The 26,215-nt window shown below is 39.3% G+C and overlaps 1 protein-coding gene across 9 annotated transcripts in view; it reads left to right on the forward strand.

The window, feature by feature from the left end:
* Nucleotides 1-26,215, forward strand: part of FRY (FRY microtubule binding protein) — a 223,475-nt gene that overhangs the window by 113,885 nt on the left and 83,375 nt on the right. For 8 of the 9 annotated variants that reach the window (XR_013231780.1, XM_077341830.1, XM_077341829.1 and 5 more), the window contains 16 exons: nt 431-511; nt 2,070-2,238; nt 3,440-3,532; nt 3,624-3,722; nt 6,080-6,181; nt 9,550-9,653; nt 11,470-11,578; nt 12,106-12,192; nt 13,020-13,191; nt 13,524-13,656; nt 14,954-15,061; nt 18,050-18,305; nt 19,825-20,007; nt 22,076-22,162; nt 24,597-24,856; nt 25,641-25,830. Coding sequence is in view for 8 of the 9 variants with exons in the window: in XM_077341830.1 (XP_077197945.1) it covers nt 431-511; nt 2,070-2,238; nt 3,440-3,532; nt 3,624-3,722; nt 6,080-6,181; nt 9,550-9,653; nt 11,470-11,578; nt 12,106-12,192; nt 13,020-13,191; nt 13,524-13,656; nt 14,954-15,061; nt 18,050-18,305; nt 19,825-20,007; nt 22,076-22,162; nt 24,597-24,856; nt 25,641-25,830 (2,233 nt within the window). In the remaining variant the exon portion in view is untranslated. The remainder of the gene's footprint in view (nt 1-430; nt 512-2,069; nt 2,239-3,439; nt 3,533-3,623; nt 3,723-6,079; nt 6,182-9,549; nt 9,654-11,469; nt 11,579-12,105; nt 12,193-13,019; nt 13,192-13,523; nt 13,657-14,953; nt 15,062-18,049; nt 18,306-19,824; nt 20,008-22,075; nt 22,163-24,596; nt 24,857-25,640; nt 25,831-26,215) is intronic. The other variant, XM_077341824.1, reaches the window with a different exon arrangement.

The raw sequence follows: 26,215 nt of genomic DNA on the forward strand, positions 1-26,215 counted from the left end.
GGAGCTGATGGTGGCACCCTCTTTTGGAACCCTTAGACGTGGAGCTATGCTGGAGGCTGTAACTTCAACCCCCAATCCCCCAGGACCGGGGAAAGGTGGAAAAGCCGAACCTCCCATTATAGTCAATGGTGCCATTGACTTTAATGGTCACCAAATCCGAATTGGGCCCTTAGTGCACAAGCCTACTCTAAACTGTCTAGAGTTTAGGGCAGAGAAGAGTTCTGGGATGTTTTTGCAATATTTGTTAAATCTTGTGACATTTGTTTTGGGAAGTGAGGAATGTACTCTGCACATGAAGAGTGTGTGTGACATTCTTGAACTGTCCTTCCAAGAGTTACCTAAATAATCTTAAGCTAACCTTACTGTGGAATTTATTGGTGGCAATTTAAAGCCCCATGTACATTCTGAAATATCTGAAATCTCTTTCTAGGTACCTTGGTCCTAACACTGGAAACATGCACATTGTTGCAGATCTGTATGCTGAAGTAATAGGAGTACTAGCACAAGCAAAGTAAGTATATTTAATAAGTGGTGTAATTGAGCTGTTTTGTGGTTTCTGCTCAGATAGCGTGGATATTTAATAGGACAGGTGTGTTTTTGCCCTGAAAGAGAAATTAGAGGAATAAATCATTCCACTCCTGAGCAGCCTGTTTATCAAACTGTGTCTTGGCACAGAGACCTGTGGAATCACAGACGGCAGAGAATGAGCTCATGTATCTAGTCAAGCGATTCTAAGTAAATGTGACATGGGCGTATGGGAGCTTCATTTGTTGGTTTGTTTTTATTCCACTGGTGAAATCGATGTAAAGACTTAAGGAATGGAGACTCTTTTCATAATCCATTAAGTCATTTGACAAAGGGAGAAAGGTCATTGATTTATATCCAAAAGTAACTTTTTAAAAACATGCAAAATCATTTGATTTAACTCAGTGTATTCTACTCCCCCCCCCCCCCCCCAATCTATATCAAATTCTACATGTGGGTGAATCTGTGAATACTTACATCCAGAGACTGGAGCTGTGAACAAATAAGACAGATCTTTCTAGAAACCTGAAAAGGCTCTAGGTTTGCCGAAAAATCTGAAAATGAATGCTTTCTTTGTGAAAAATAGTGTTTCCCATCTATTTGATTACAAGCATACTATTCTGGAATTTAATCTTTCGCAGATAATTTGCAGTCACATAATGCTTTTCTGAAGTAATGAATTGTTATGGTTATATTTGTTGTTACTTCTAGAGCACAAAACTAATTTAGAACCCTGGAAGTACAAATATTTTTTCCACCTCATGTTCTAGTGTGGTGGACTCTAATCTGGAGTGATTCTCCACTCCCCTGCATGCAGCCAGCTGGGTAGCCTTGGGCCTGTCACAGTTCTCCCAGAGCTCTCTCATCTCCACCTACCTCACAGTGTGTCTGTTGTGGGGAGAGGAAGGGAAGACAGTTGTAAGCTGCTTTGAGACTCCTTCGGGTGATGAAAAGCAGAGTATAAAATAACTCTTCTTTATTGTTCTTGTAGTACTGCCTATTTTGTTTTGCCCCCCCCCCCCACTAACATAAGTCTGTAGCCAGTCACAGAATTCCAAATCCTTAATAATACTTAAGTTTCCTCTGATCGCACTGCAGAGACCTTGCTTGCTGTGCTGTTTCTGAGGATCTCCTGAGGCCCAGGAACGAAATGAGTGGGGGTATGATTGGGCTGCAATCCTGCTCTGAAAAGACCATAGGTGGTTGGAAACTTGGCAGTTTCTCTATGTACTATTGCCACACTGGTGAGTGGGTTTCTTCTGAGACCAGTGGAGCAAATTGGGGCAAATTAGGGCAAATTGACTCCCAATTGGTTGAAAACGTGATGGCCATGATGTCAACAGTGGCTGATCCACTACACTTCTATAAAGTGTAGTCCATGATTTCTTCTAATGTTACAATTCCATGCCTTTCAGTCCTAGCATACACAGATATTATAGACATTCTTGTGGGGAATTTTTAAAATATTAATTTCCATCCTGGCCCTACACTTCATATTTCTGACCTTGTTCAGGAGGAGAAAAAGAATATTATCTTTTTTCCAGATTTCCTGCTGTGAAGAAGAAATTTATGGCAGAGTTAAAAGAGATAAGGCATAAAGAGCAGAGCCCTTACGTGGTCCAAAGCATTATCAGTCTAATAATGGGGATGAAATTCTTTCGTATTAAGATGTATCCAGTAGAAGATTTTGAAGCCTCTTTACAGTTTATGCAGGTAATGTGTTCTCACTAATACTGGCTGTGTTTGGCCAGGGTGCATTCTGGATGTTGTACAATCAGTGGTGTTCCAGTGTTTAATAGGATGGAATGTTGTCTCAAGCAGTAAAATTGTACAGAAAAGTCGGGAGTAAAAATGTTTTACTATTTAAGGTTAGTTGGAAAAAGACCTTGTTGTTGCTAGCACAAATAGGTTTAGTTGATTGTTTATATGTGCAGAAGTGGTTTAGAATAGGAGATGAACAAACTGTCATGCGGTAACAAAACAGAGATTGCAAAATTGGTTGAAAGACAGATGGCAATCTTTGGAAGTCAGCTAACCAGAGCTAGCAATAGTTGAAGGCCATGTTGTTTGCACGTCAAAACCCCCAAGTTCAGTCCCTGACATCCCCAGCATAAAGCATCTCAGATAGGCTTGCTGTGTCCATGGCACTGGAGAGTTGCTGCCAATCAGAGTAAACATGGCAACACCAAAGTGGATTAATCACTGGTCTGACGATATAAGACAGCCAAGGTGTCCAGGATTGAAAAATCATGTAAAGAGCAAAAGAAAGGTCAGTAGCACTAATAATAGTAACTTCCTTCATATGGTACCTGACCAGCCTTGTCCCTAGCATGCAAAAATAGATTTGAGCTTTTGTGCTCTCCAGCGTCCTTCTACCCTCTGGTAAATGACCGTGCCATCCAGACTGAGCTGCTGCTTTGTCCTTCTGTGTTTGCTGCAAACCCTTTTGAAATAGTGCTATTAAGTTACATCTTAGTCCCATGGTGAGAACTGTCCTGCTGAAATAAGTTTGCAGCTAAGGGGTTGCTCTGTGTTCAGCTTCCAGCTCATGCCATGATTTGTATTTGAATGACAAAATCTAGTCCAAAGTACACACATACCATTCTCTTCAAGTACAAGGCATAGCCTTCAAAGGTATTTTCTTGTGATTTAATAAAGTATAAAAGGCTTTTAAAAAGAGGAGAGCTCATCTATGACTAGTAGCCATACTCCCTGTTTTGTGTCAAGTCTCGTGGACGGAAAGCTATTTTTCTTTTTGTTAAGTCTTCAGCACTTATCAATGTTTTTGTATAAATCCACATTTAAAGAAGCAAGCAGTCTTTTTAAAAACCAGCTTTTACATGCCTTGCCTTAACAAAACTGCCGGTTTATTTCACTTACATGTAAATTTCTTCTCTCTGTAATTGTCTTCCAGGAATGTGCACATTATTTCCTTGAAGTTAAAGATAAAGATATCAAGCATGCATTAGCAGGACTTTTTGTTGAGATCCTTGTCCCAGTGGCAGCCGTAAGTTTCTCTTGCTTGACTGATTGTTCAGGTTGGATTAGAAATGCTAATTTGAGAGAGGATTTTATGTTGACTTGAGGTATCTTTCCAGGCTGTTAAAAATGAAGTGAACGTCCCCTGTTTGAGGAACTTTGTTGAAAGTCTGTATGACACAACACTTGAACTTTCTTCCCGCAAGAAGCACTCACTGGTTAGTAATGCTGAAGCTAAAATCCTTTGTCAGAAATATCTTTAGGCATGTTTCTTTCCAAAGACTCAATGGAATTGTTTCAGAGCTATTTCCCAGCATTTTATTCCACATGCAAAAATTTACTGCTTTAAATGTAGGTGATTGTTCCTTCAGAAAAATGAAACATCCCATGTATGATAAGGGGGTTTATGTTTCTGTCAGGTTTAGTGATATTTTTGGTTTCTGACTTTAACAGCGGTTATAATTTAACTTCTATCATCTGTCACGCTTTGCTGTAGTGATTGGCATGACTGGAAGAGCAAAGTGAAGTATGTTACTCATCAATACAAATTAATAGGGCCTTTCTCATCTATTAAAAATGTTTCTTCATAAGTGGAGTAATATAGGACAGCCTCTTTAAAACAGCAGTGCCCTCTCCCTTCCATCTATTTAACAGAATTCCACCAGTTGTAGTAAAATTTATTGTGACATAGAATATATTTTGGGGAAAGCAGTAGTGGGACTGAATTAAATGAAGATTAGAGTCAGTTTGACACAGGATGCCTTCAGCATTTTGCCTCTTCAAGTGAGTCACAGTAATTCTAAGTTGAGAATTCTGCTAATACGTTCTGAAGTCCTGGACCTTTACAAAAAGTTATCTTCTTTATGTTAAATGCAAAAAAGGAGAAATCATCCTGAATTCATAGACAGTTCAGTGAGCGTTGGGCAGTTGCCCTCATTTTTCCTCCTGGCTAATTTTGATTTTAAATACTGTGATGTATATTTCCTATAGTGACTAAATGCACAAAAGAAACCTGTGAATCTTGGAAAATTAAAGGTACAGTTTTGTAACACTTGCATTCCGTAATACATTCATAAGCAAGCAATAATATTTAGCACTTCAACTGGAGTTATCTAAGTTCCACTGATTTATGTGAGAAAGATATAAGCGGATATTTCAGTCTTCTGTTGAAATCAGCGGTATTTAAGTGTGCCGTCTAATGGATGGATCATACCACTTGAATATGCTTAAGCAGTGTGAATAGTCTTGAAGACAAAAGGCTGTTGTTTTCTTTTATTACAAATTGTAGGTATGTGGTTTTTAAAGAGAAGTTTGTAGGATGGACATACAAATATTAAAACACAAGAATCAATAAGTAAATTGGCATACTTCGAACAATGTATTTTGCCTGCCAGATTGGACTTTTGGAAGGATTTAGAATTTTCTGTTGGATGGGAGTTGAAGTCAAGGACTATAACAAAGAAAGTGATACTTTGTTATTTGTTGTTTGTTCTTATGTAAACCGCCCTGAGCCCCCGGGGAGGGCGGTATATAAATATAATAAATAAATAAAATAATACTGGGGAGAGGTGATCAGGAAAGCACAAAACAGTTATGATGCATGTTTTCTTTGTGCAATCAGTCCATGGCCTTCTAGAAGCCATTTATTTCCGCAAGACCATTAACATTTTATCTAATAGTGTCTTCACTGGGATAGGCAAAGTTAGCTGAAGAGCACTGAAGTCCATTGGGTTGGATCTAGTGGTGCAGAAGGGCACTTCCACTAGCAGAAGAACTGTTGTTTCTAAGCATTGCTTTATACTGTGGTTGCATTCCATTGGTGGTTCATAGGATCCAGCCCAGAGTGCTCTTTATTTAGTGCAGGGGTAGTCAAACTGCGACCCTCCAGATGTCCATGGACTACAATTCCCAGGAGCCCCTGCCAGCGAATGCTGGCAGGGGCTCCTGGGAATTGTAGTCCATGGACATCTGGAGGGCCGCAGTTTGACTACCCCTGATTTAGTGTAACTCCACTACAAGAGTACTCTGGTTAATGGAATCTTGATAGGAACATTTGACATGATACAGAATGTGGGGGCATCTGGAATGCAATCCAAATATGTACTTTGCTTAGTACAGTTCTTCCCTTAGCCTCTGAGATCCACTTTCAGTCTTGAGTATGCCAGTGGATTTTAGGGAGAGCCTGACTTGGGGGGTGGGGGGTGGGTGGGATTTGACAAGTAATATTGATTCTTGAAGTTGAACAGCAACTTTCTTTTGAATATTATACAAACTGTATCTCTCCTGCTACAAAATGTTAGCCCATACTTCAGATATTCTGGCTAATGCTAGACAGAAGTATTTCATGTTCTAATGAAAACATCATTCTAAATTTATACAAAGTCATCATAAAAATTCATAACAGCTTCATTTTAAAATATGATATTGAGCAGGGTGTTTATGTTAGCTTGCGCATTTAATGATGCAGGGAATAGAAATGGACCTCTAATATTTACTGTGCATGTGGTGATGAATTGGTTTCTCCTTTTGTTGTCATTCAACTAATTCTGTGTCATCTTCTTTTTCTCCTATTTAGGCTTTGTATCCGCTAGTAACATGCCTGCTTTGTGTCAGTCAGAAGCAGTTCTTTTTAAACAGATGGCATATTTTCCTCAACAACTGTCTGTCCAATCTCAAAGTTAGTATCCTCTTTCTGTTATTGTGAATATTTTGTAGGCACACAGGGTGTATAAGGTGAATCTCCTGCTTATTAGCTTGACAGTTCTGAAGCGCAGGCAACATGTTTTGTTACTGTTAGCTCTGGACATAGCTGCAAATAAGAATATAACTGGAATAGCTGTAGGCCAGTGGTAAAGCATCTGCTTTGTATGGAGAAGGCCCCAGGTTGAGTCCCCAGCATCTGTTGAAGGGATCCAGTGGCAGGTGATGCGAAAATTCTTACTGAAATTCTAGCCATTGCTAGTTGGACAGTGGCTGACCTTGGTGGACATTGAACTGGCTCAGTGTAAGGCAGTTTCTTGTACTCACACGGAGAATCATAATACAGCAATGTTGCTAAAGCTAAGCAAATATTGGTCTTAAGAAGGCCTGGATGTGTGGCTTCTGGAAACCTCATGGATGCTTCCTTGACTTTCAGGATGGCAAAAAAGTGGAAAGGAAAGAAATAAAGAAAAAGAACAGATAAGGTAGTTCTAGTCTTCTTTCCAGGCATAGGATTGCACTTCACAGGGCCATGTGTCTATACCACACCCAAATTAAAGCCCTGACTATTGATATTTACCCTGAAGTTCCACTAAAACCATTCGTTGGAATCTGGTTGATTAATAAAAATATGTCCCATGGCGTAGATTATTTAAACCAGCTTTGTGTAGTGGTTAAGAGTGGCAGCCTTGAGAACAAGGTTTGATTACCCACTTCTTCACATGCAGTTTGCTGCATGACCTTGGGCAAGTCACAGTTCTTATGGAGCTCTCTCAGCCCCACCTACCTCACAGGGTGTCTGTTGTAGAGAGCGGAGGGAAGGTGATTTCAGATAGTGAGAAGTGGGTTTCAAAAAAGCAGCTTCTTTCAGTAGAGAACACCAGAGAATATATGTCGGGGTAGTCAAACTGCGTCCCTCCAGATGTCCATGGACTACAATTCCCACTAGCCCCTGCCAGCGTTTGCTGGCAGGGGCTCGTGGGAATTGTAGTCCATGGACATCTGGAGGGACGCCGTTTGACTATCCCTGATATATGTAGTGCAGAAAAAAACTGCCTTTGCTGAAGGGTTAGATAAGGTGATTGGAGAGAGAGATACATTTATTGATTGATTGATTCTGCTGTTATGTTTCATGAATATTTATGCATCACTAGATGGCGAAGCTTCCCTTTTAACTAATTGAAATATGGCTTTTAATGTCAAATTGATGTATGATTGGTAAGAAAAATAATTGAAGGGTTAGCCTGATGACAGTTCTATGTTCATCTATTTATCACAATTATATGTTTTCAAAACAAAAAGACACTGCCATTTGAATATGTAAAATTTAGGCTAATCTGATTGATTTATTTTAAACTTCTCTGCACAGTGTATTTATACCCTTAAAGTCTGAAAAACCTTAAACAGTGTCATGTAGAGGTTAAGAGCAGCAGTCTCTAATCTGGAGAACTGGTTTTAATTCCTTGCTCTTCCACATGCAGCCAGTTGGGTGACCAAGGGGTAGTCACAGTCCTGTTAGAGCTGTTCTCACAGAGCAGTCCTATCAGAGCTCTCTCAGCCCCAGCTACCTCACGGGGTGTCTGTTGTGGGGAGAGGAAGGGAAAGCGACTGTATGCTGCTTTGACACTCCTTTCGGTAGTGAAAAATGGGGTATAAAACCCTCTTCTTCTATTTATTACATGCTGATCCTCTGTTAGCCTAATTAGCCTATTTGAATGCACTATTCAGTCTACTTAGAGCTGATGCTGTGGTCCACCCATTTCAGTACACTTGCAATGCTTGGCAAATTTCAGCTTCTTACGTGGGAAATGTGCTAACCAAAACTCAGGCTGTTGTCCTTATAGCACCAAAAGCAGGAAAACAAGAGGGAGGATATACATCAGTGTCAGTAAGACTTCTTTTGATATTTCTGGATTGCATGTGTCCTTGGGATAATGCTCAAGTAAAAAGGCACATGAGAGAGCCATCCAGCTCTATTAAGAGAGCTCAAAAGACCATTTTGGTCTTCTCCTCCGCCTCTAAGAGAGTCTAAAATATATAATTCTTAAATTCTGGTACATATAATTGCCTGTGTCTCATTGGGTATAGTCTGCTGCCCCTCATTTTCAGCTTAATTCTAGCATGTTTGTTCAGAACAAGCAAGTTCAGCAATGTTCTTTGGTGCTTACTTCCAGGTAAATGTACGCAGGATAGCAGCCTTAGTTGCTCTTTAGCAGCTTGTGCTCTCCAATAACCATCCTTTAAAGTTAATGTTACTGGGACCTGGGAAATAATAATGGTTTTGTTTTGGAACAAAGTAACGAATCAGAGACAAAAAAAGTGACTATATATATATATGAACTGTCTATTTTAAAGCAATGATAAGAACCTCAGATTTGCAATGTGTTTCTGGCATAAGATATTCAGGTAGCAAAACACTAAATCCTGTTTTCAGCTCAGTTGTCTACTTGCTTCAGGGGGGGGAGGGGAAACCCTGCCAGAATTAATAGTTCTTCCATGATATATGTGTCTTTTGTTGCACTATGGAATTAGATTCCAGATTTATATTGCAAACTGATAAATATTGATAAAGTGACAATGCAAAATCTGTGTTTGGTTGATACGGTTGAGGGAGACAAGATGCTGCACTGCTTATCCAATCTGGAATCACAGCAAATTTTACAGAACTACAAATGCTTTAAAAATGGCATTGACAGCCATGAGATAGATCCATGTCCCTTGTCACATAGGGATGCCAGTTCCCTTATGGGACCTGGGGAATTCTCCAGTTTTACAGCTCATTTCCAAGCGACTGGAGAAAGTGGCGGCTTTTGAGGGTGGACTCCATAGCATTATGCTCCACTGAGGTCCTTTCCCACCCCGGGTCCCGTCCCCTCCCATCTCCACCCCCAGAAGGGTATTTACCTAAATCTCCAGATATTTCCCAGTTTAGAGCTGGCAAGTCTCATAGTTTGGCCCTCTGTTTAAGATTTCATTGCAAGTTTACTAGATCCAAATATTTATAACCCTACTAATTCCCAGTAGGCTTACGATCCATGCTTTGTTAAACTCTCAACCTTCACAATTTATAGCCCTGTTACAAAAAAGAGAGAAAAGAACATAATCCTTCCCATCATTCCTGTGGTGTCCGAGGTCCTTGTGGTAAAACCACTGAAACACAATTGTTTGAAGGAAGTATTTAGAAAGCCTTTCAGATATATACGAATCCAAAGGTAGAATGTATCTAGCCAGTTCTTTTGCATTTGTTCTATATCTAGTAAATAAATTAAAGATTTTGAAGAGTTTAGAAGGGAAGTGCTTGCAAATTGCTGTATACTTTTGGGTTTTGTTGTTTGTTTGTTTTAGAACAAGGATCCCAAAATGGCTCGAGTTGCACTGGAATCTCTTTATAGACTGCTGTGGGTTTACATGATTAGAATTAAATGTGAAAGCAATACAGCTACCCAAAGGTAAAGTTTTTGCAATTTCAGTTCCACTGCAGTCTGGCTTCATTACTATTGAAATGTTTCCCCTACAGAAGTCAAATGGTATTATGAAAGTAACTTTAACCTGGACCAGGCTTTCTCAACCAGGGTTTTGTGAAACCTTCGGGTTTCTTGACAGCCCTGGAAGGGTTCTCAAGTGGGTGGGAGTTAATTAATTTTTTGTATATTGTAAAATTTTGTTAAACATCTGTCAGGTGACGTGACCATATATGGTCATGTCAACCCAGCCCCTCCCTCCCAAAATAGCCAAATCATAGGCTTGGAATGGGGTGGGAAGAGGAGGGGTCCCAGTTGGACATGTACACAGCTATGCTTCTCAACCATATTCTGCATGATTGTGCCACTTCTGGGGTTTCTCAAAGCCTGAAGAATGTTTCAGGGGTCTCTCAGCAGTAAACAAATTGAGAAAAGTTGACCTAGACAGTAAAAGATAAAAGGTGCTCACTATAACCATTTTCTTCCTTTTTGTAATTTTACCACACAACATTTTTGAGAAGGAGAATCAATATACTCTCTAAACCAATTTTATGGTATTGAGAGAAGCGATGCCATTAATTGGATTTCAGACAGTTGAGACTTTCAGCATTATCAAATGATTTAATACATTACTGTCAGACAATGAGGTAGACAAATGCAAATGATCTTCCTGATCATTCCTCTGTACCTTCCCAATCAACTTTAAGGACATCCTACGATCCTTTACTTGTGTTGACATTGATGTGCCTGCACCAATGTTCCATGTAAAATCTCTTGCAATGTTATTTTTAATCCTTGTTTACTATTCATTTTTGTGTGTCCAGTGTTATATAGATATGAGCTTTGTCCTCTGAACATTGTGGGCTCTAATTTTTAACTGTATATTTAAGTAATGAATACATTTTTGTTGTAGCACCACATATCTGCACACATTTTTTGTAAAAGGAAGTAATTAGTTTGACGCAAGATCAGAAATGGCACCTTCCTCGAGAAATTAATGAACAAATTCACCAGATCTGGCAAGGGTTTTTTTAAGTATTAAAAGGAATTCTCATACATAGATTCTGTAGATAGTGTATATGTGTATACGGTTGCCTTTCTGGCCTCTGCTGAATTAGATTGCATCTAAAAATAATGGAGCTGTGTTAGATAAAGTGAAACTTTCCCACTTGAACTTGCAGTTAGCTCTGTTCTGCATTGCTATCTCTGGAGATCAGTGATTACTTAGGGTGTATGGCAGAAGTAGTCAACCTGTGGTCCTCCAGATGTCAATGGACTACAATTCCCATGAGCTCCTGCCATCAAATGCTGGCAGGGGCTCATGGGAATTGTAGTCCATTGACATATGGAGGACCACAGGTTGACTACCCCTGGTGTATGGGATAGAGAGGGAAGAACTGAGGGGAGAAACCCTCACTTTTGGGCCAGCAGATGTCCCTTCCACAAGCAGAAAAATGAGACTCCATGGATATGCCCTTACTTAATTACTGTTATGGCCAAACTAGAATTGATGGGTTAAGTCATATGCATTTATTTCTGAGTCTTCTTGCGTATATATGAACAGGGGAGGGGGATTAGTTTTACAGAAGCATATTATGCCTTATCCTTTGGGATGAATGATAGGCACTATGCTCCTAACTCTCTTTTTATTTGGAAATGGGGGGAACCTTTTCTTACAGGCCATTCTTCATTGCTCTTTTTCCACTGGGATTCTTCCAGACAACTTCCATATGTTTCAAGAAGATGATGCATGGATTCCTCTCTAAGAATGAATCTGTGTCAATGTTTTCTTTTTGTTTTACAGTCGGCTGATAACAATCATCACAACCCTTTTCCCAAAAGGTTCCCGAGGTGTGGTACCACGAGACATGCCTCTGAACATCTTTGTGAAAATTATACAGTTCATTGCACAGGTATGAAATGTGTTAACGAATCCAGGCAGTAGACAATTTCATTCCCTTGCCTTCAAATAAATTATGAAAAATAATTGCATGTTGTGGTCTCTTTTCCATGTACTAATAATACATCAATTCAAGCACTGGGGATGGGGGGCATCTCATTCTCTAGCCCTCATTGGAGTGCCCACCAGCCACAACTGAAATGGTTGAAAAAATTCAGTAATTTATCCTTTAGAAATCAAACACACTGAAGTTGAACAGAAGCACAACTGGTAATAATTTGAGAAGCGCCTGCTGGCTCAGACTCAGTAGTTCATCCGCTTCAGGAGACTGTTCCACAGAGCAGCCAAACAGTTGTACAGCAGTCAAATCTTGACCTTGATGGTATGTCTCAGTACTGGTATTAAAAGATTTGCTGCCCCTGATATTGGAAGTTCTACTTCGTCATTGTGTCAACTCCTGTAATTTCATGGGCTCATTATTTTGTTAAGATTTATAGTTGAAATGCTACTGGTTTTATTCTAACTCTTCTTCCCCCATAGGAACGTTTGGATTTTGCAATGAAAGAAATTATTTTTGATTTTCTTTGTGTGGGAAAACCAGCGAAAGCATTTAGTCTCAATCCAGAGGTATGATATCAATCTATAATGTGTTTTAATCAAAACATGTATATACTGGCCTTCCCCTGTCCACACACAAAAGAATTGACTAGGAAGTTTACACTTATATGTCTGCAATACATAATTTACAGTGTGATTGCAAAGAGTGATTGTACATGTGTGTGTGCATGCACCTGTGCAAGAGAATGGAAGAAAGATGTGAGAGGTACTTTGCTGGAGTATGGAAAGTCATCTTCCCGTGTCTGTCATCTGCTCAACCTTCTGTTCCTTACTATTCTTCTCCACAAGCTCAAATACACAAAGAAAAGACCCATAAAACACAAAATTGCAATTGTAGTGCACTAAGAAATGCAGGTGGAAAAAGTTCAGATTGTGTCCTATGGCTTCTGGACCCATCTTGGATAATTGCATGAGTGTACTCATGCAATGGTACAAATCAATGACTGATAATGTATAATGATTCTATGAAATAACAGCACTTTTACAAAAATGGGGTCATGTTGTCACCTGAATGGCCACAACAATGGAATTTCTCTCTTCTGCTTCCTGTCAGTCCCCCTTAAAATTCTAAGTGTAAACCTCATCCTATCTATAAATTATGCTGAATGCAAACAAACATTCTGATGGCTCTACTCTTTGAACCCTACAAACAGGTGCTTGTTTAAATCAATGCAGCTCTGACCAATGCTAAATTCCGACCTGCTTCTGAGACTGGAGTTAGTCAAAATGTCCTGTTCCTTAGTTGCTTTGAGATAGTGATTTAGTGACACAAAATGGAACAACATCTTTAACAAAGTATTGATTTTTTTAAATGTTACATTTCATTAACTATATAGAGAATGAACATTGGCCTGAGAGCTTTCTTGGTCATTGCGGACAGCTTGCAGCAAAAAGATGGAGAGCCTCCAATGCCTGTTACGGGAGCTGTGATGCCTTCTGGGAACACGTTACGTGTAAAGAAAACGTACTTGAGCAAAACACTCACGGAGGAGGAAGCTAAAATGATAGGCATGTATCAGACATGTTGTGACCAGTTTATGAATTTATTTACCAGCCATGCAGATAAATTCCCAGATTATATACTTACCAAAAATGTAATAAACCGCCTAACAATACTTATGGAAATTTTAAAAGCATATTGTTAAAAAATTCAAGTTTTATAAACTTAGATTTTTAAAAGTTGGCTATTTGGAAATTGTAACATTTTTATAAGACGAAAGGTTTTTTTAAAAGAAGAAGGAAAAACAGCAGAGTATTGTAGGAGTTTTTTGTTTTATTTTGATGTTAATTTACATTCATGCTTTGGGTTTTTTTTAATGAAACCCCGTATGCTTTCATAGGCATGTCCTTGTATTATTCTCAAGTCAGAAAAGCTGTAGACAACATACTGAGGCATCTTGACAAAGAAGTTGGACGGTGCATGATGCTCACTAATGTGCAAATATTAAACAAAGAACCTGAAGACATGATCACGTAAGTGTTGAAAAGCACATGATTTAGTAAAGGTAAAGGTATCCCCTGTGCAAGCACCAGGTCATGTCTGACCCTTGGGGTGATGCCCTCTAGCGTTTTCATGACAGACTCAATATGGGGTGGTTTGCCAGAGCCTTCCCCAGTCATTACGTTTACCCCCCAGCAAGCTGGGTACTCATTTTACCGACCTCGGAAGGATGGAAGGCTGAGTCAACCTTGAGCCGGCTGCTGGGATCGATTCCCAGCCTCATGGTCAGAGCTTTCAGAGAACATTTCTGCTGCCTTACCACTCTGCACCACAAGAGGCTTCTACATGATTTAGTAGGAATTTATAATTAGTTCATGGCTTCAAACAATCCTTATTTGTTCAATAATCTTAAGTCCAAGCACATTTAATCGTTGTTAAAAAGGTCTTCTTAGATAAATGGCTGCTGTTTCTGGGCCATAAAGTTAAACAAAAGAAGCGCATCACAGACTCCCAGTGGTTCTTTTTCTTTATTTTTAACAGCAGCTGCAAGAGGCTGTGAGTTTTACTGCTTTCACATTTTCAAAATCTGTTGCTTTTCCACCCGCAAGGGAAAGATTTTTCAGAGGGGTAAATGGAAGTGGGGAAGGGTCAGAAGGCTCTTTCCTACCTTCTGCATTTCCTAGGGTACTGTTCCACAAACCCTGCTCTGCGTGTGATTCTTGTAGGACATAAAGCTATGTTAGCAAGCTTTCTTTCAGTGACTATGATGTATAGTTTTGTATATTTGATTTGATAGCTGAAGAGACAAGTGGACTTATGCCCTGTATGTGTGCATGCACACAATACAAATAGTCTATGAAGCTTAAAACAAATACTGGATAGTCTCTCTCGATTTATTTCTTAAAATTATTTCTGCATCACGTTAAATGATTATGTCTCTCGAGGATGTAAACATATTAAAAGTACTGTAAAAGATATTGATAACCCCAGCAAAAATAGTAGCATATAAACAATATAACCAAGTGGAAAACAATAGCTAAAAAGTTCCAATATGAGATGCTACTATAAGAATGCTCTGACTCTCACAGCTATGTATTTAAGCGCAGTGAACAGGGATTTGCAGAATGGGGACTCTGAGGTAGAGCTTAATAGTCAGTGAACCTCATATGGATGATGGAAGTCCTAAGACTTACTTTTATATCTTAGATGTTTATATTTACATGGTTTAGTCCTCTTAGTAAAAAAAATGTACTCTTGCTGTCATGTATATATTTCTTTGTCATATTTGAACATTATCTAGTGGCAAACAAATTCTCTTCCATTTTTCAGCGGTGAACGAAAACCCAAAATTGACCTGTTTAGGACTTGTGTTGCTGCTATCCCACGTCTCCTTCCTGATGGAATGTCTAAACTAGAGCTTATTGACTTGCTGTCAAGGTAAATTGTTTTCACCTTGAGAGACTAATCAGCTGCACTAGTTGTAAATGTTCTCAAGTTGCTGTAACTATGAGGCAAAAACTTCACACATGTTTAGCCCTCCCTCCCCCCCCCCCCGTCTCTCTCTCTCTCACACACACACACACAAAAACAAAACACTCATTCATTCAAAGGTATAGGGAAGATGTATGCAGTTCAGTGTGGGGGACTGTCAGTTGAGAGTGGAGAAGAATTTCTGTCAAGAAAATGCCACATAGTGGATGGGATGAACCTCTCCCTTCTGCATCCCCCACAACCTCAACCCAGATAGGATCACCCCAGAATTACTTTGAACATTAAAGATGTCAGGAAATCTGTCATGGCTCTCCTACCTATGTAGTTCAATCTCTTAAAAGAACTATAGATCAGTGCTTCCCAACCACTGGGCTGTAGCCTGGTACCGGGCCGTGGTGGGGGGAGGGAGGCACGCCTGCTGGTTTGCAGGCGCCAGTGTGCTGGTGCCCACGCCTCCTTCTCCCCCCACTCCCCGGGCCTCCCCCCCCACTCCCCGGGCCTCCCTCTCCTCCCCCCCCCCCCGATCCCCAGCCTGAGAAAGGTTGGGGACCACTGCTATAGATAACAGTGAACAGTTTTCAGTTGTCTGAGTGGGAAGGGATTTTCCAGTATTCAGTCTCTATCTTGATTCTAAAAGCAGATTGAATTGGGCTTGCATGTGCTCCTGTTGGAGAAAAGCATATCGAAAGCACACTTAGATTTATGAAATTAGTTTCATTGTCTTTGAATCTTGACCACATTGTTGTATGTAGTGCTAACAAAGCAGTTGTTAAAGCAGAACCACAAGAGAACACCAAAGTTCCTTCTCCAAGGACCTTGCAACCTAAACTAAGATGGGGAATGAATCACCCAACCAAGGGAGAACAATCAGGACCAGAAAGGATAGTTTTTAGCTTTATAGGGCATAGTGTTTTGCCTCCCTTTCAGATATTATCTGAGGAAATGCACCCTTACGGAAAGTCCTGTTGTTAGGCAACTGCTGCACTGTGATGCTATTTCCCCATCTTATACCCTAGTGTTCATTAGTATCAATTTGTGACACACCAAGCCAAATCCAGCCTTCCAGTCATTCACGTTAGCCCATTCAGTCCTTGATAGACTTCATATATTTGCACTTTGCTTGGATCTGCAAGAAGAGATGACTGTTTGTGAATAGTTGACTTTTTGGGTCCCTCATCTGATATGGTGCATTTTGTCTGGTTGAGCTGCACAAAGTAGGCATTTTGTGAAATCAAGTGGGTCAAAATTTAAATGGCTGTTTTTGGGAATACAGTCTCTGCAAATTACAAAGCTAATGTGAAGAGCCTGCTGCATTCTTTTGTGACCTTTCTGGCACTGATCTGTGAATAAGGTTTTCCCTTGCTTCAAAGACCAGTGTCCGTGCAAATAGATTGTTCTAGTCACAGTTTAGTGTGAATCATCATGTTCACAGTATTTGGCAGTCCCCAGTAAGAATCTCTTCCTAAGCAGCTGGATGAAAATTTCAGGCAGCTGTCAAATGTCAACAGACTTCTTTTATTGCAGATTCCCAAAGGAGGTTTCAGTCTACATGGGCTAAAGTGCAAGGAGACAAACATTAGCTTTCTCTTTGGGCTTTTCCTATCTATCAAAAGAAGATATCTGTTTCCTGTAACATTCGACCATTATCCATACAGATATTATCTGGGTGCATCTTCTAGGAAGCCAAGTTATAAACAGACAAAGGCAAAAATTGTTGTTGCATTTTGTTTTTGTTTTATCCCTAATTATCCCAGTATTCGGTTTTGTGTTTCTCCTCACAGACTTGTTTTCTTTTTCTGAAAATTGCAGGATTGGATTTTGGGTGTTTTGGTTTATGAATGCTGAGTTTTTCACAACTGTGCACACACATATACAGCTTAACAAAATTTGGTATGTTGTACTGGAAAGAGTCCAGTACATGAATTGACATTGTCCGTAATCAGGTTTAGCTGTACTTAAATTAAATCATCAGAGTGAATCGGTGCAGGGTTGTAACATCTGTGTGATGCATTCCATCCGCATTAAGTATTATTACTATGTTGTAACAACAGGAAGCTTGCTTCTTTCACATGAAAGGACCTTTTGCCCTCTAAACTTAAAAACCAGAGCTTAGGTCATGTGGTTTAACAATAGTCAAACATTAATATAACCTCCCCTCCCCAAAACTCCCCATTAAGACAATGTGTATGATATGGAGTGGGGATCATCACCTTCACTAATGCTTATTAGTGGTCAATGAAAAATTGCTCGGCTACAGTTTATGGTACGAAGCTGCTATTTGTCCCTGTTTGGGAGAGATTTCACAGTTTAGTAATCAAATGGCTAAAGTTAGAATATTGTTTAGACTGTCCACTTAGTTCTGCAGTACACATGTGTAAGCAAGAATGTATAATAAACCATGAACAATAATTACCTTCAGAACTGCAAAAGTGTTGTGTTTTGAGTTCATTAATCAGTGTATTGATTAATTTCTTTGTTTTTCATTGCTGTTTCTTTTTGATGAATTGTTTGGAAAGTTTTGAAATCAAAAATAAATATAAAGGAAACTTAGAAATGTATAAAATAAATGTACCTTGAGGGTCTGCCATTGCAAGGGATAACATGCTAATGTGAAATAAAAATTACAAAATGTTTAGCTTGAATTAATACCTTGATGAGTTGGGTAGAGTTGAGTTCAGGAGCACCTTAAAGTGTAACAAGATTTCCGGAATCCAGGTTTTTGTAAAGTAAAGTTCCCTTTATCAGATACAACATTCCTTTGTCTTGTATCTGATGAAAGGAGCTTTGACTTTCAAAACTTTGGAAATCCTGTTGGTCTTCAGGATACCACTGGACTCGACCCTAGCTCTTCTCCTGCAAACCCACATGACTACCATGGAAAAGCTACTTGGATAATTGCTCATGACTTTTCATACTTGCTTTATTTTTAAACAGGCTGTCTATCCACATGGATGATGAACTTCGTCACATTGCTCAAAATTCTCTGCAGGGCCTTCTAGTCGACTTTGTTGATTGGAGAGAGGACGTACTTTTTGGCTTTACAAATTTCCTGCTACGTGAAGTGAATGATACGCATCATAGCCTCTTGGACACCTCCTTGAAATTACTGTTACAGTTGCTAACACAATGGAAACTTATAATACACACTCCAGGGAAAACCAGTGAACATGCAAAGGGCAGGTCATCAGAGGTGAGATTCCAAACATAGATGCGACAGTTCAAAATGTTAACTTTCTCTGTAAATTGTTGTCACTTGCTTGACTTGCACTGCAGTCATCATTATGACTGCAGTCATCTCATTATTAAGATGGTTTAGCCCTCATATATGGACCAATGTTACTCTGTTCCCTTGAATTCATGTACCAGGGCTGGAAGAGAGAAGGTGCTGCCTTGTTGAATAAAGAGGCCTTTAGTAGTAAAGTTTTAGCTAGGTCTGTAATGGACATGCTTCATCTCAGGTGTGCATACAAATGCGAATGTCTTTTTCTCATAATCCCATTAGCACTGTAACCTACAGCTTGTACTTGCAATTCTATCTGTTCTATAAGCAGACCAAAGTTGTGGTTGCAGGAGCAGGATCTTGCAGTACAGAGATGGAGATCATCAGTCTCCATTAATAATGTGCAATGATAAAAGCATACAAATGTACAAAATATGAATATTGAATCTCTTACTTCTCCTGTATTCGCTCACAACCATTATCTTTGCAGTGTATCCTGTTTAATGATGCTGGGAAGGCCCCCCTTTAATGGGGGAAGGGATGAGACTAAGGGACAGGACATTTGTTTGGAATTTCCATAACTACTTGGATATTGCTGAGCCTAGGGAGATCTAGACTAAAAGGGGAAGCGTTTGGTTTTTCACCTTGTATCACTGCATGATTTACTGTTTTGGCCTTGCCTCTTTCCATTGAATCTATGCTATGGTCTGGTAATTCTGTCATGTCTCTTCCATAGTGTGACTAGATAATTCAGTTACTCTTGAAGTGGAGATGCAGCAGAACTGCCCTCAGAGGAGCTCTTTCATTGTCTCTGTATGATTCACTGCTGTGGCTTGGATCCTTCCACTTGAACTTTTCTGTACGTGGTGAATTCTGCCTTGTCTTTGCAGCAGCAATTGGATAACTCAGTCACTTTTAATGCAGAGACAAAGCAGAATTATGGGCTTTCTGGTGAAGACTGTACATTCCCTGCATGAGTCCAGAGGCTGGGTAGACATCCTCCCATGGCCAGAACAGTGACTCATGCAGAAGCACAGAGACACCTGGCAGGTATTCTAAATATTGCTTTGGATAAGGCGATCAGTAGTAAGAAAGGGCTGCCATTGTCCTCTTACCTCTTTTATGGGCTTGCAGAAAGCTTTTGGTTGGTCACTGTGGATAATTGGACACTAGATGGGCCTATAATCTGACCTGATGGATTCTTCTAATGTTCCCAGGATTATATACCCTAAAATGCAACCCTTTTAGTGTATATGAATAAAATCAGTCTTTAAGTTCTTAAGAAATGGCATTATTTAGCTGTCAGAAATGTTAGGCAAACTATTAAGGATAAAAGCCCAAGACTAGACTTCGTGTATACTAAATGTTGCTGTTATTTCATGTTCATTGATCATTATTAAAAAGAAATACTTACTGTTTGCTGGCATTTAGGGAATTCTCTGCAGCTGTGAATTAGGGCAGAGCTCTAAACAAGTTCCTTGTTTTACAGCTGATACCAAATGGATCCAGTCATAGGACACAGACTGAAAGAAGTTCCTATTCTAATGTCCTACACGCTGTTGAAGGTTTTGCACTAGTATTACTCTGTAGCTTCCAGGTTGCCACACGTAAACTGGCAGTTTTAATCCTCAGAGAGATCCGTGCTTTATTTCATGCACTGGGGCAAGCAGAGGTATGACTTTGGTTTTCAAATTCAGATTTCCTGAATAATTGTAGTTGTAAAATACAACTTGTTTTGCCATATTTGCTTGGGGAAGGGTGGAATATCTTAACTATAGAAATATGTAGAGTTGTTCCCAAGTAACTTCCCCAATAAAGTCAGAGAGACTGTCTCTAAGCATATTACCATAGGATTAAACAATTTATTTCCTTAGATTTTATTTTTATGACTACTGTAGGATTAACAAATATATGGACTAGGTAAGTCTAAATATTAATTGAATCTTATCTGCAAAAAGAGATGGGTCTTCATTGATTAATACTCCAGTTTCTTTACCAGCATTTTTTTCAGTTTATAAAAGAAAGATACAAATAGTGAATTCTTCCATACGACATGATTTCCCATTCATTGCAGTAGGATTATGTAGATTGTCAGTAGACTGCATTCAGAATAGGTAAACTGATGCCTTCATCTAAATTAGCATCTATTGGTGAAATTCATTAGGCTTTTAACCTCTGTAGAAATTCACATTAGAAGGAATATGTTGTTTGAAAGCTTATATATTCAGGCATTATTGCTAATCTTCCTCCAGTGCCTCAGTGCCTGGGACCTCCATGCTAGGGTTACTTCAAGCAAAGAAATGTCATAGGATTGATTGTCGAATGATGAAGCCAATTTCTTTTGTAACTTTGGAACTAGAGAGTGTTTTTTTTATTATGATGATGATGATCAGATTGGCTGTTATGACTTGAACATGTAGACAGCTGTCATGCATAATATAAAAGCTTAATGCATTGCATTTTCTTTTGCACAGTAAACAAAACAGATTTTTTTTTGGGGGGGGGAGAGTTACAATACAAAGCACGTTCCTGGTTGAACAGTCCTGTTTAAATGGATAAGTGCAGAACACAAATATTCATTCTACTAGAATGCTTTGGTAAACTTTAAGCTGGTTTTCAGCTGGTGGTTGTAGGTTTCTGAGTTGTGTGGTTGTGATCTGGTCATTTTAGTTCCTGACATTTCAACAGTAACTGGCTGACAACTTTAGAACACCCTCACTCCACACTTCTTCATGGAGAGTTTCCCATCTTGCAACGTCCTACTCTGAAGATGCAAGCCACTGCCTGGTGAACCATCAGGGACTAAAACTACCAGACCACGGCCACACAGCCTGGAAAACCCACAACAATCAGTTGACTCCAGCCATGAAAGCCTTCAACAATTAATTGGTTTTCAGCTCTTTGGTGGGCTTCTGTTCCTTGAACATTGCCCTAAATCCAGTCATTAACGCTGACCCAATACTTATGCTTAACTGACAAGAAATAAAGCCAGCAATTTGGTCACACACGCATTGCTAGACATAAATCTTGTCAAAAATTATAATTATAATTTGTGGAACAGTTTTGAAATTCTCTGCAACTGCATTGATGGGATATTAATTATTGGGCTAAGCATTCACTTAGTGTGCTTATGCATCTTTGAGATTTCCATCATCCAGATAATGGAAAAACAATCCTTCAACATTTGAATGACAAATTCCTTTGTGCAAGTGAAAAATCCTGATATATCATTTGGCCTGAATCAAGGCTGAGCTCTTCCTAGAAGCTAAAATGACTAAACTGAGGCTATTGTAAACATTATGAGAAGAATCACTGGAAAAGACAATAATGCTAGGAAATGTTAACAGGAAATAAGGAAGACCTGTCATGAGATAGATTGACTCAATAAAATAATAATGGGAACATGGAAGGTAAAACAGAAGTTCCATGATCATTGAATTTAGTTTTGAAATAATTTAGTTTTGAAATTGTGTCAGAAGAACTGCTTTGCACTCTGTCTTATTCATGCAGAAGATATAGAAGAGAGTCAATTGCTTTAGTTTAGCACCAGCAGACAGCTAGGACTGATTTCATAGCACAGTTCTACCATCTGCATGAGTGTCCATCATTTTTATTGTAAAGTAGAATTTTCCCATGGAAGCTTACACCACAGTAAAGTTCTGAAGCTTTAAGGTGCCATTAGCATTTCTGTTGTATTTGCTAAGGTACACTCCTAATTGTTGTTACCTTCATATGTACAGGATGATGATAGGCCTATGATTGATGTCATGGACCAGTTAAGTTCTTCTATTCTGGAAAGTTTCATTCACGTTGCGGTTTCTGATTCAGTAAGTACCTTCTCATTGTCTCTGAAGTCTACTAATTGTGTGCTAAAGATTAAGGTGACCAGATTGTCCCACTTTTGGAGGGACATCTGGGGGCACCTGGCAAATTGTACTTATGTTGAAATTAAAAAATATATATATTACAATACAATTTTTGTTGCTCCATGTAGACCACATTTTTAATCAAGAACCCCCCCGGGTCAATAGTGTCCCGCTTTACTAATCTTACAATCTGGTCATCTTACTAAAGATAGGAAATCAGTTAAAAGTTCAAACATTTCAATAGTTTGAGACAAAAACCATTCATATGTTCAAAACCATTTTCTTTTGCTTTAGGCACTGAATGCTATTAATAAAACAGTCTTCAAGAATACACTATTAATATTTCAGGATTTTTACCTGAAATGGTATTTTCAGTATTAAGTACCCAGTGCCTTTCAGTATTTTTTATTTTTAGACTTTTACCTCACCATTCCCCAAAAGTTCTGCTTAGCAGAAGATAGTCATAGGATCCAGCCTTGTACATTTTAAGGACTTGAGGACAATGGCATCATGTTTTCTATTCCAGTAGTTTGATAAACCGTACATTCTATTTTATGCAGTATACTTTTGATGAGTTTGATAGACCTTTTATTCATAACATCAGTCACATAATATATTCCTTGTATATTTAGAGTGATGGATTGGGCGGTTGGTTCCTTAAGTTCGTTCAGAGGACAGATTCTTTGTTTTTCTGGTATTGAACTGTCTTAACCTTTCCCTTTAGATCTTGTTTGCAATCCCCCATGTTGTCTTAAGGCATAATTATGTATTGTGCAAAAAATATTCCCAACCCAAATTAATTGTGTTTAAGTGTTTTTAGCCTCACTGTTTCTTTAAAAAGAAAAAAAAAGTTAAATACCGTAGTTAAGAAGTCAGGAAGCAGAACAGTGCTTGTCAACAGGAAGCAGAGATTATAACACCTGAATCTTGGTTCTGTCATTTACTTAAGAACGTACTTCAAACAGGTCCTATTAAGCAGAGCTCTTAAAAATGCCTTGTTAATTTGGATCCTAAGACACAATTGCTAATAAGATCAGTGACAGGTTTCCAAAAGTGAGAACCTTCTGTCCCTCTAGGAAACATGCCAAAGTCTGATGGCGGGGGGGACAGTTGGGAGGAAAATGCAGCTGCCTGCACTTAGTTGTGGAACTAGAGACCTATGAATAGATGCTGTACATAATGACAGTGCGAATTAGCTTGAATGGTATCAAAAACTTTCTAATCTAAACATAAGACCAGGTGAGAGAGAGAAAAATTGCCTGGAGCTGTTATAAAACCATAGCATTCTCAAAGAAAGCATGGACAGGTTTCTATGAAGGGTGCCTTGATGATTGAAGACTAAAGCCACTCCGAAATCTGTGTGATTTCACAAGCAGATGATTGCAGTTTTTGTTGGATACTAAAGTGCTTAACTGGAAATACAGATATACCAAGAGGAAGAAAACACGTTTCATCCTACAGACATCCTGTTGCATTGCAAGGGGAAATTTGTTGGGCAAAGTAAAAGACACCAACACCAAGAATTGGGGAGCACAGCACTCAAGCTCAGTCCCACCTTCATATAGATCTGACCCATGTGCAACCACTAGCTGGGACGGCATAAAGAATAAGCAGATAACATAAGCAGGAAAAAAACAAGCAGACACTATATGAAATGGAGGCAAGAGGCTGAGCACTGTCACACAGCCTTTTAAATAGAGTGTTCGGCCAGCCCCTTTGGCCTGCCCCGAATGGCTTTGCAGTCGACCTGGGGTTCTCTCCTGAATGGTGGAAAAAAATGCAGAAGGGGCCCCAAATGGTGAGAAAATCTGCACTGCAGGAACGCTGATCACATGTAGTCCTTTTCCATCCTGGTGTCCCCAGAGCGGCCACAATCTGCAGCCTTGCATTAATGGCAGCCATATTTCTCATTGTAAGAAGGCAGTCATGTGGACTGCATGTTCCACTTTGGTCATATATTCATCCAGTAGATTGGTAAACATGCAGTTACCAGATGCAGAAGAGGAGAAGGCTTGTCATGCAAGGGTAAGCTTAAATTCCATCTTACACAACCAATAAAGGTACAGGAACCACCGTCCTCTTAAATGTACTTATCCTAAACTGGTGTAGTGCAGCTCCCTACAGACTGAGGCATCTTGCCATGTATATGGTACTGAAAATGAATGCACACCAAGAGGGAGTTGGGAACCTGCTTACAAATGAGCACTGGATTGTGGAGCACTGCTAGGTTGGAAAATGTGTTGCATTTTTTGTTGTGTGTTCTCATCACTTGGAACAATTAAAACAACAGGCATGGACATGTGGAAGGGAAGCTTATTGAAACTGTAAAGAAATGCAGATCTTTGGAATACTCCAATAATTGGGTGTGCATTTTGTTTTCTACCTCTTTCCACAGACAACATTACCATTAACACATAATGTGGACTTGCAGTGGTTGGTGGAATGGAATGCAGTGCTTGTCAATAGTCATTATGATGTGAAAAGCCCTTCCCACGTCTGGATTTTTGCACAGTCTGTCAAAGATCCATGGGTTCTTTGCCTTTTCAGTTTTCTAAGACAAGAGAACTTACCAAAGCATTGCCCTACAGCACTTAGCTATGCTTGGCCTTATGCCTTTACACGGTTACAGCTGGTCATGCCTTTGGTTGATCCAAAGTAAGTCCTGCTATTATTTCATTGCTTATTGATCATTTTTGTTGTAGATTTCGTTCTAGTCACAGTGTATTTGTCAGTCTTGGAAAATATCTTTTGGATTTATATATATGAATTATAATTTGTGAACTAGCATGTTCTACTATAGAGGGCAGAGTTGCCACTGTAGCTGGATACTTCCCACCAGCAGCCTCCATTGCCTTCTTGACACTCTGACAATGGAAGGGGGGGATCCTGTTGAAATCACATACAACATAATGTCACTTCCAGAGAAAACCCAGAACTAGTGTTGTGTCAATCTAGAAATTCCTGGGATTTCATCACAGTGTTTCCAGCATATTCTTAATCTAAGTGGCATCCCTTCTTCCTTCCCCTGGAATTGATGTCATCACACATGCTGGCAGCCCCCCATGTCTCTGCTCCTCAAATCTTCCCCTAATAGAGGGAGCTTTGCATTGAGTTGTTGCTCATGGTGTCTGTATATGGATGAGGACAAATGTCTAAACCTTAAAAGGTGTCTCCGTTTATAAGATAATAACTTTATTAAATTTTTGCAGAGCTTTTTTGGGTGACAATTATAAAAGTAAAATTATAAATGTGTATGTTATACTACAGACCCAGCAACACTGAAGAAAATTCATTGTTGCAATAGCCCAATTTCATTTTTATCTATGACAGATTTATGCTACAGTGATAATTTCTGATCTTTTGAAAACTACCTAAGAAAATAATTTCTAAATCTGAAAAATTCTTAACTTACATTTTTGGTGTTTTTGTTTTCTGACAGCAGCCCTGTGAATGCAAAGAAAACCAGTACAGCTAGCAGTGGAGATCATTATGTAACTTTGTGGCGAAACTATCTTATTCTCTGTTTTGGAGTAGCCAAACCCAGTATTATGAGCCCTGGACACTTACGTGTTTCAACTCCAGAGATCATGGCCACCACTCCAGATGGTACAGTTAGTTATGATAACAAGGTGATTTAACATTTCACCAAAATTGCTTTGTAATTTTAAACAGCTTCTGTAATTTTTACTGTAACATAGTCCGTGAATAGATGAGATGCATTGTTACCAGAATAGACTATTAAGAAGATCAAGTTGGCTTTCTCTGCCCTGAGATTCCAGTCAGTGTCTTCAGCTATCCTGACTGGGAGGTATACTCAAATTCCCTCATCATAAAAACTCTGCATTTGCAGGGTGATAATTCCTTGAGTAGAGTTCCATCTCTAAAGGATCCACTGTAGTAAATATCCCTCTCAGTAAGCTTCAGGTGCTTTTCACACACATTTTCTGCCTTTTGGGAGCCATAATTGTCAGTATGGGTCAGAGAAGTTAGTCCTACTTTGTCCCAATTTGGGTG

Source organism: Paroedura picta, chromosome 6 (assembly GCF_049243985.1).
Source record: "Paroedura picta isolate Pp20150507F chromosome 6, Ppicta_v3.0, whole genome shotgun sequence".
NCBI classification, from domain to species: Eukaryota; Metazoa; Chordata; class Lepidosauria; order Squamata; family Gekkonidae; genus Paroedura; species Paroedura picta.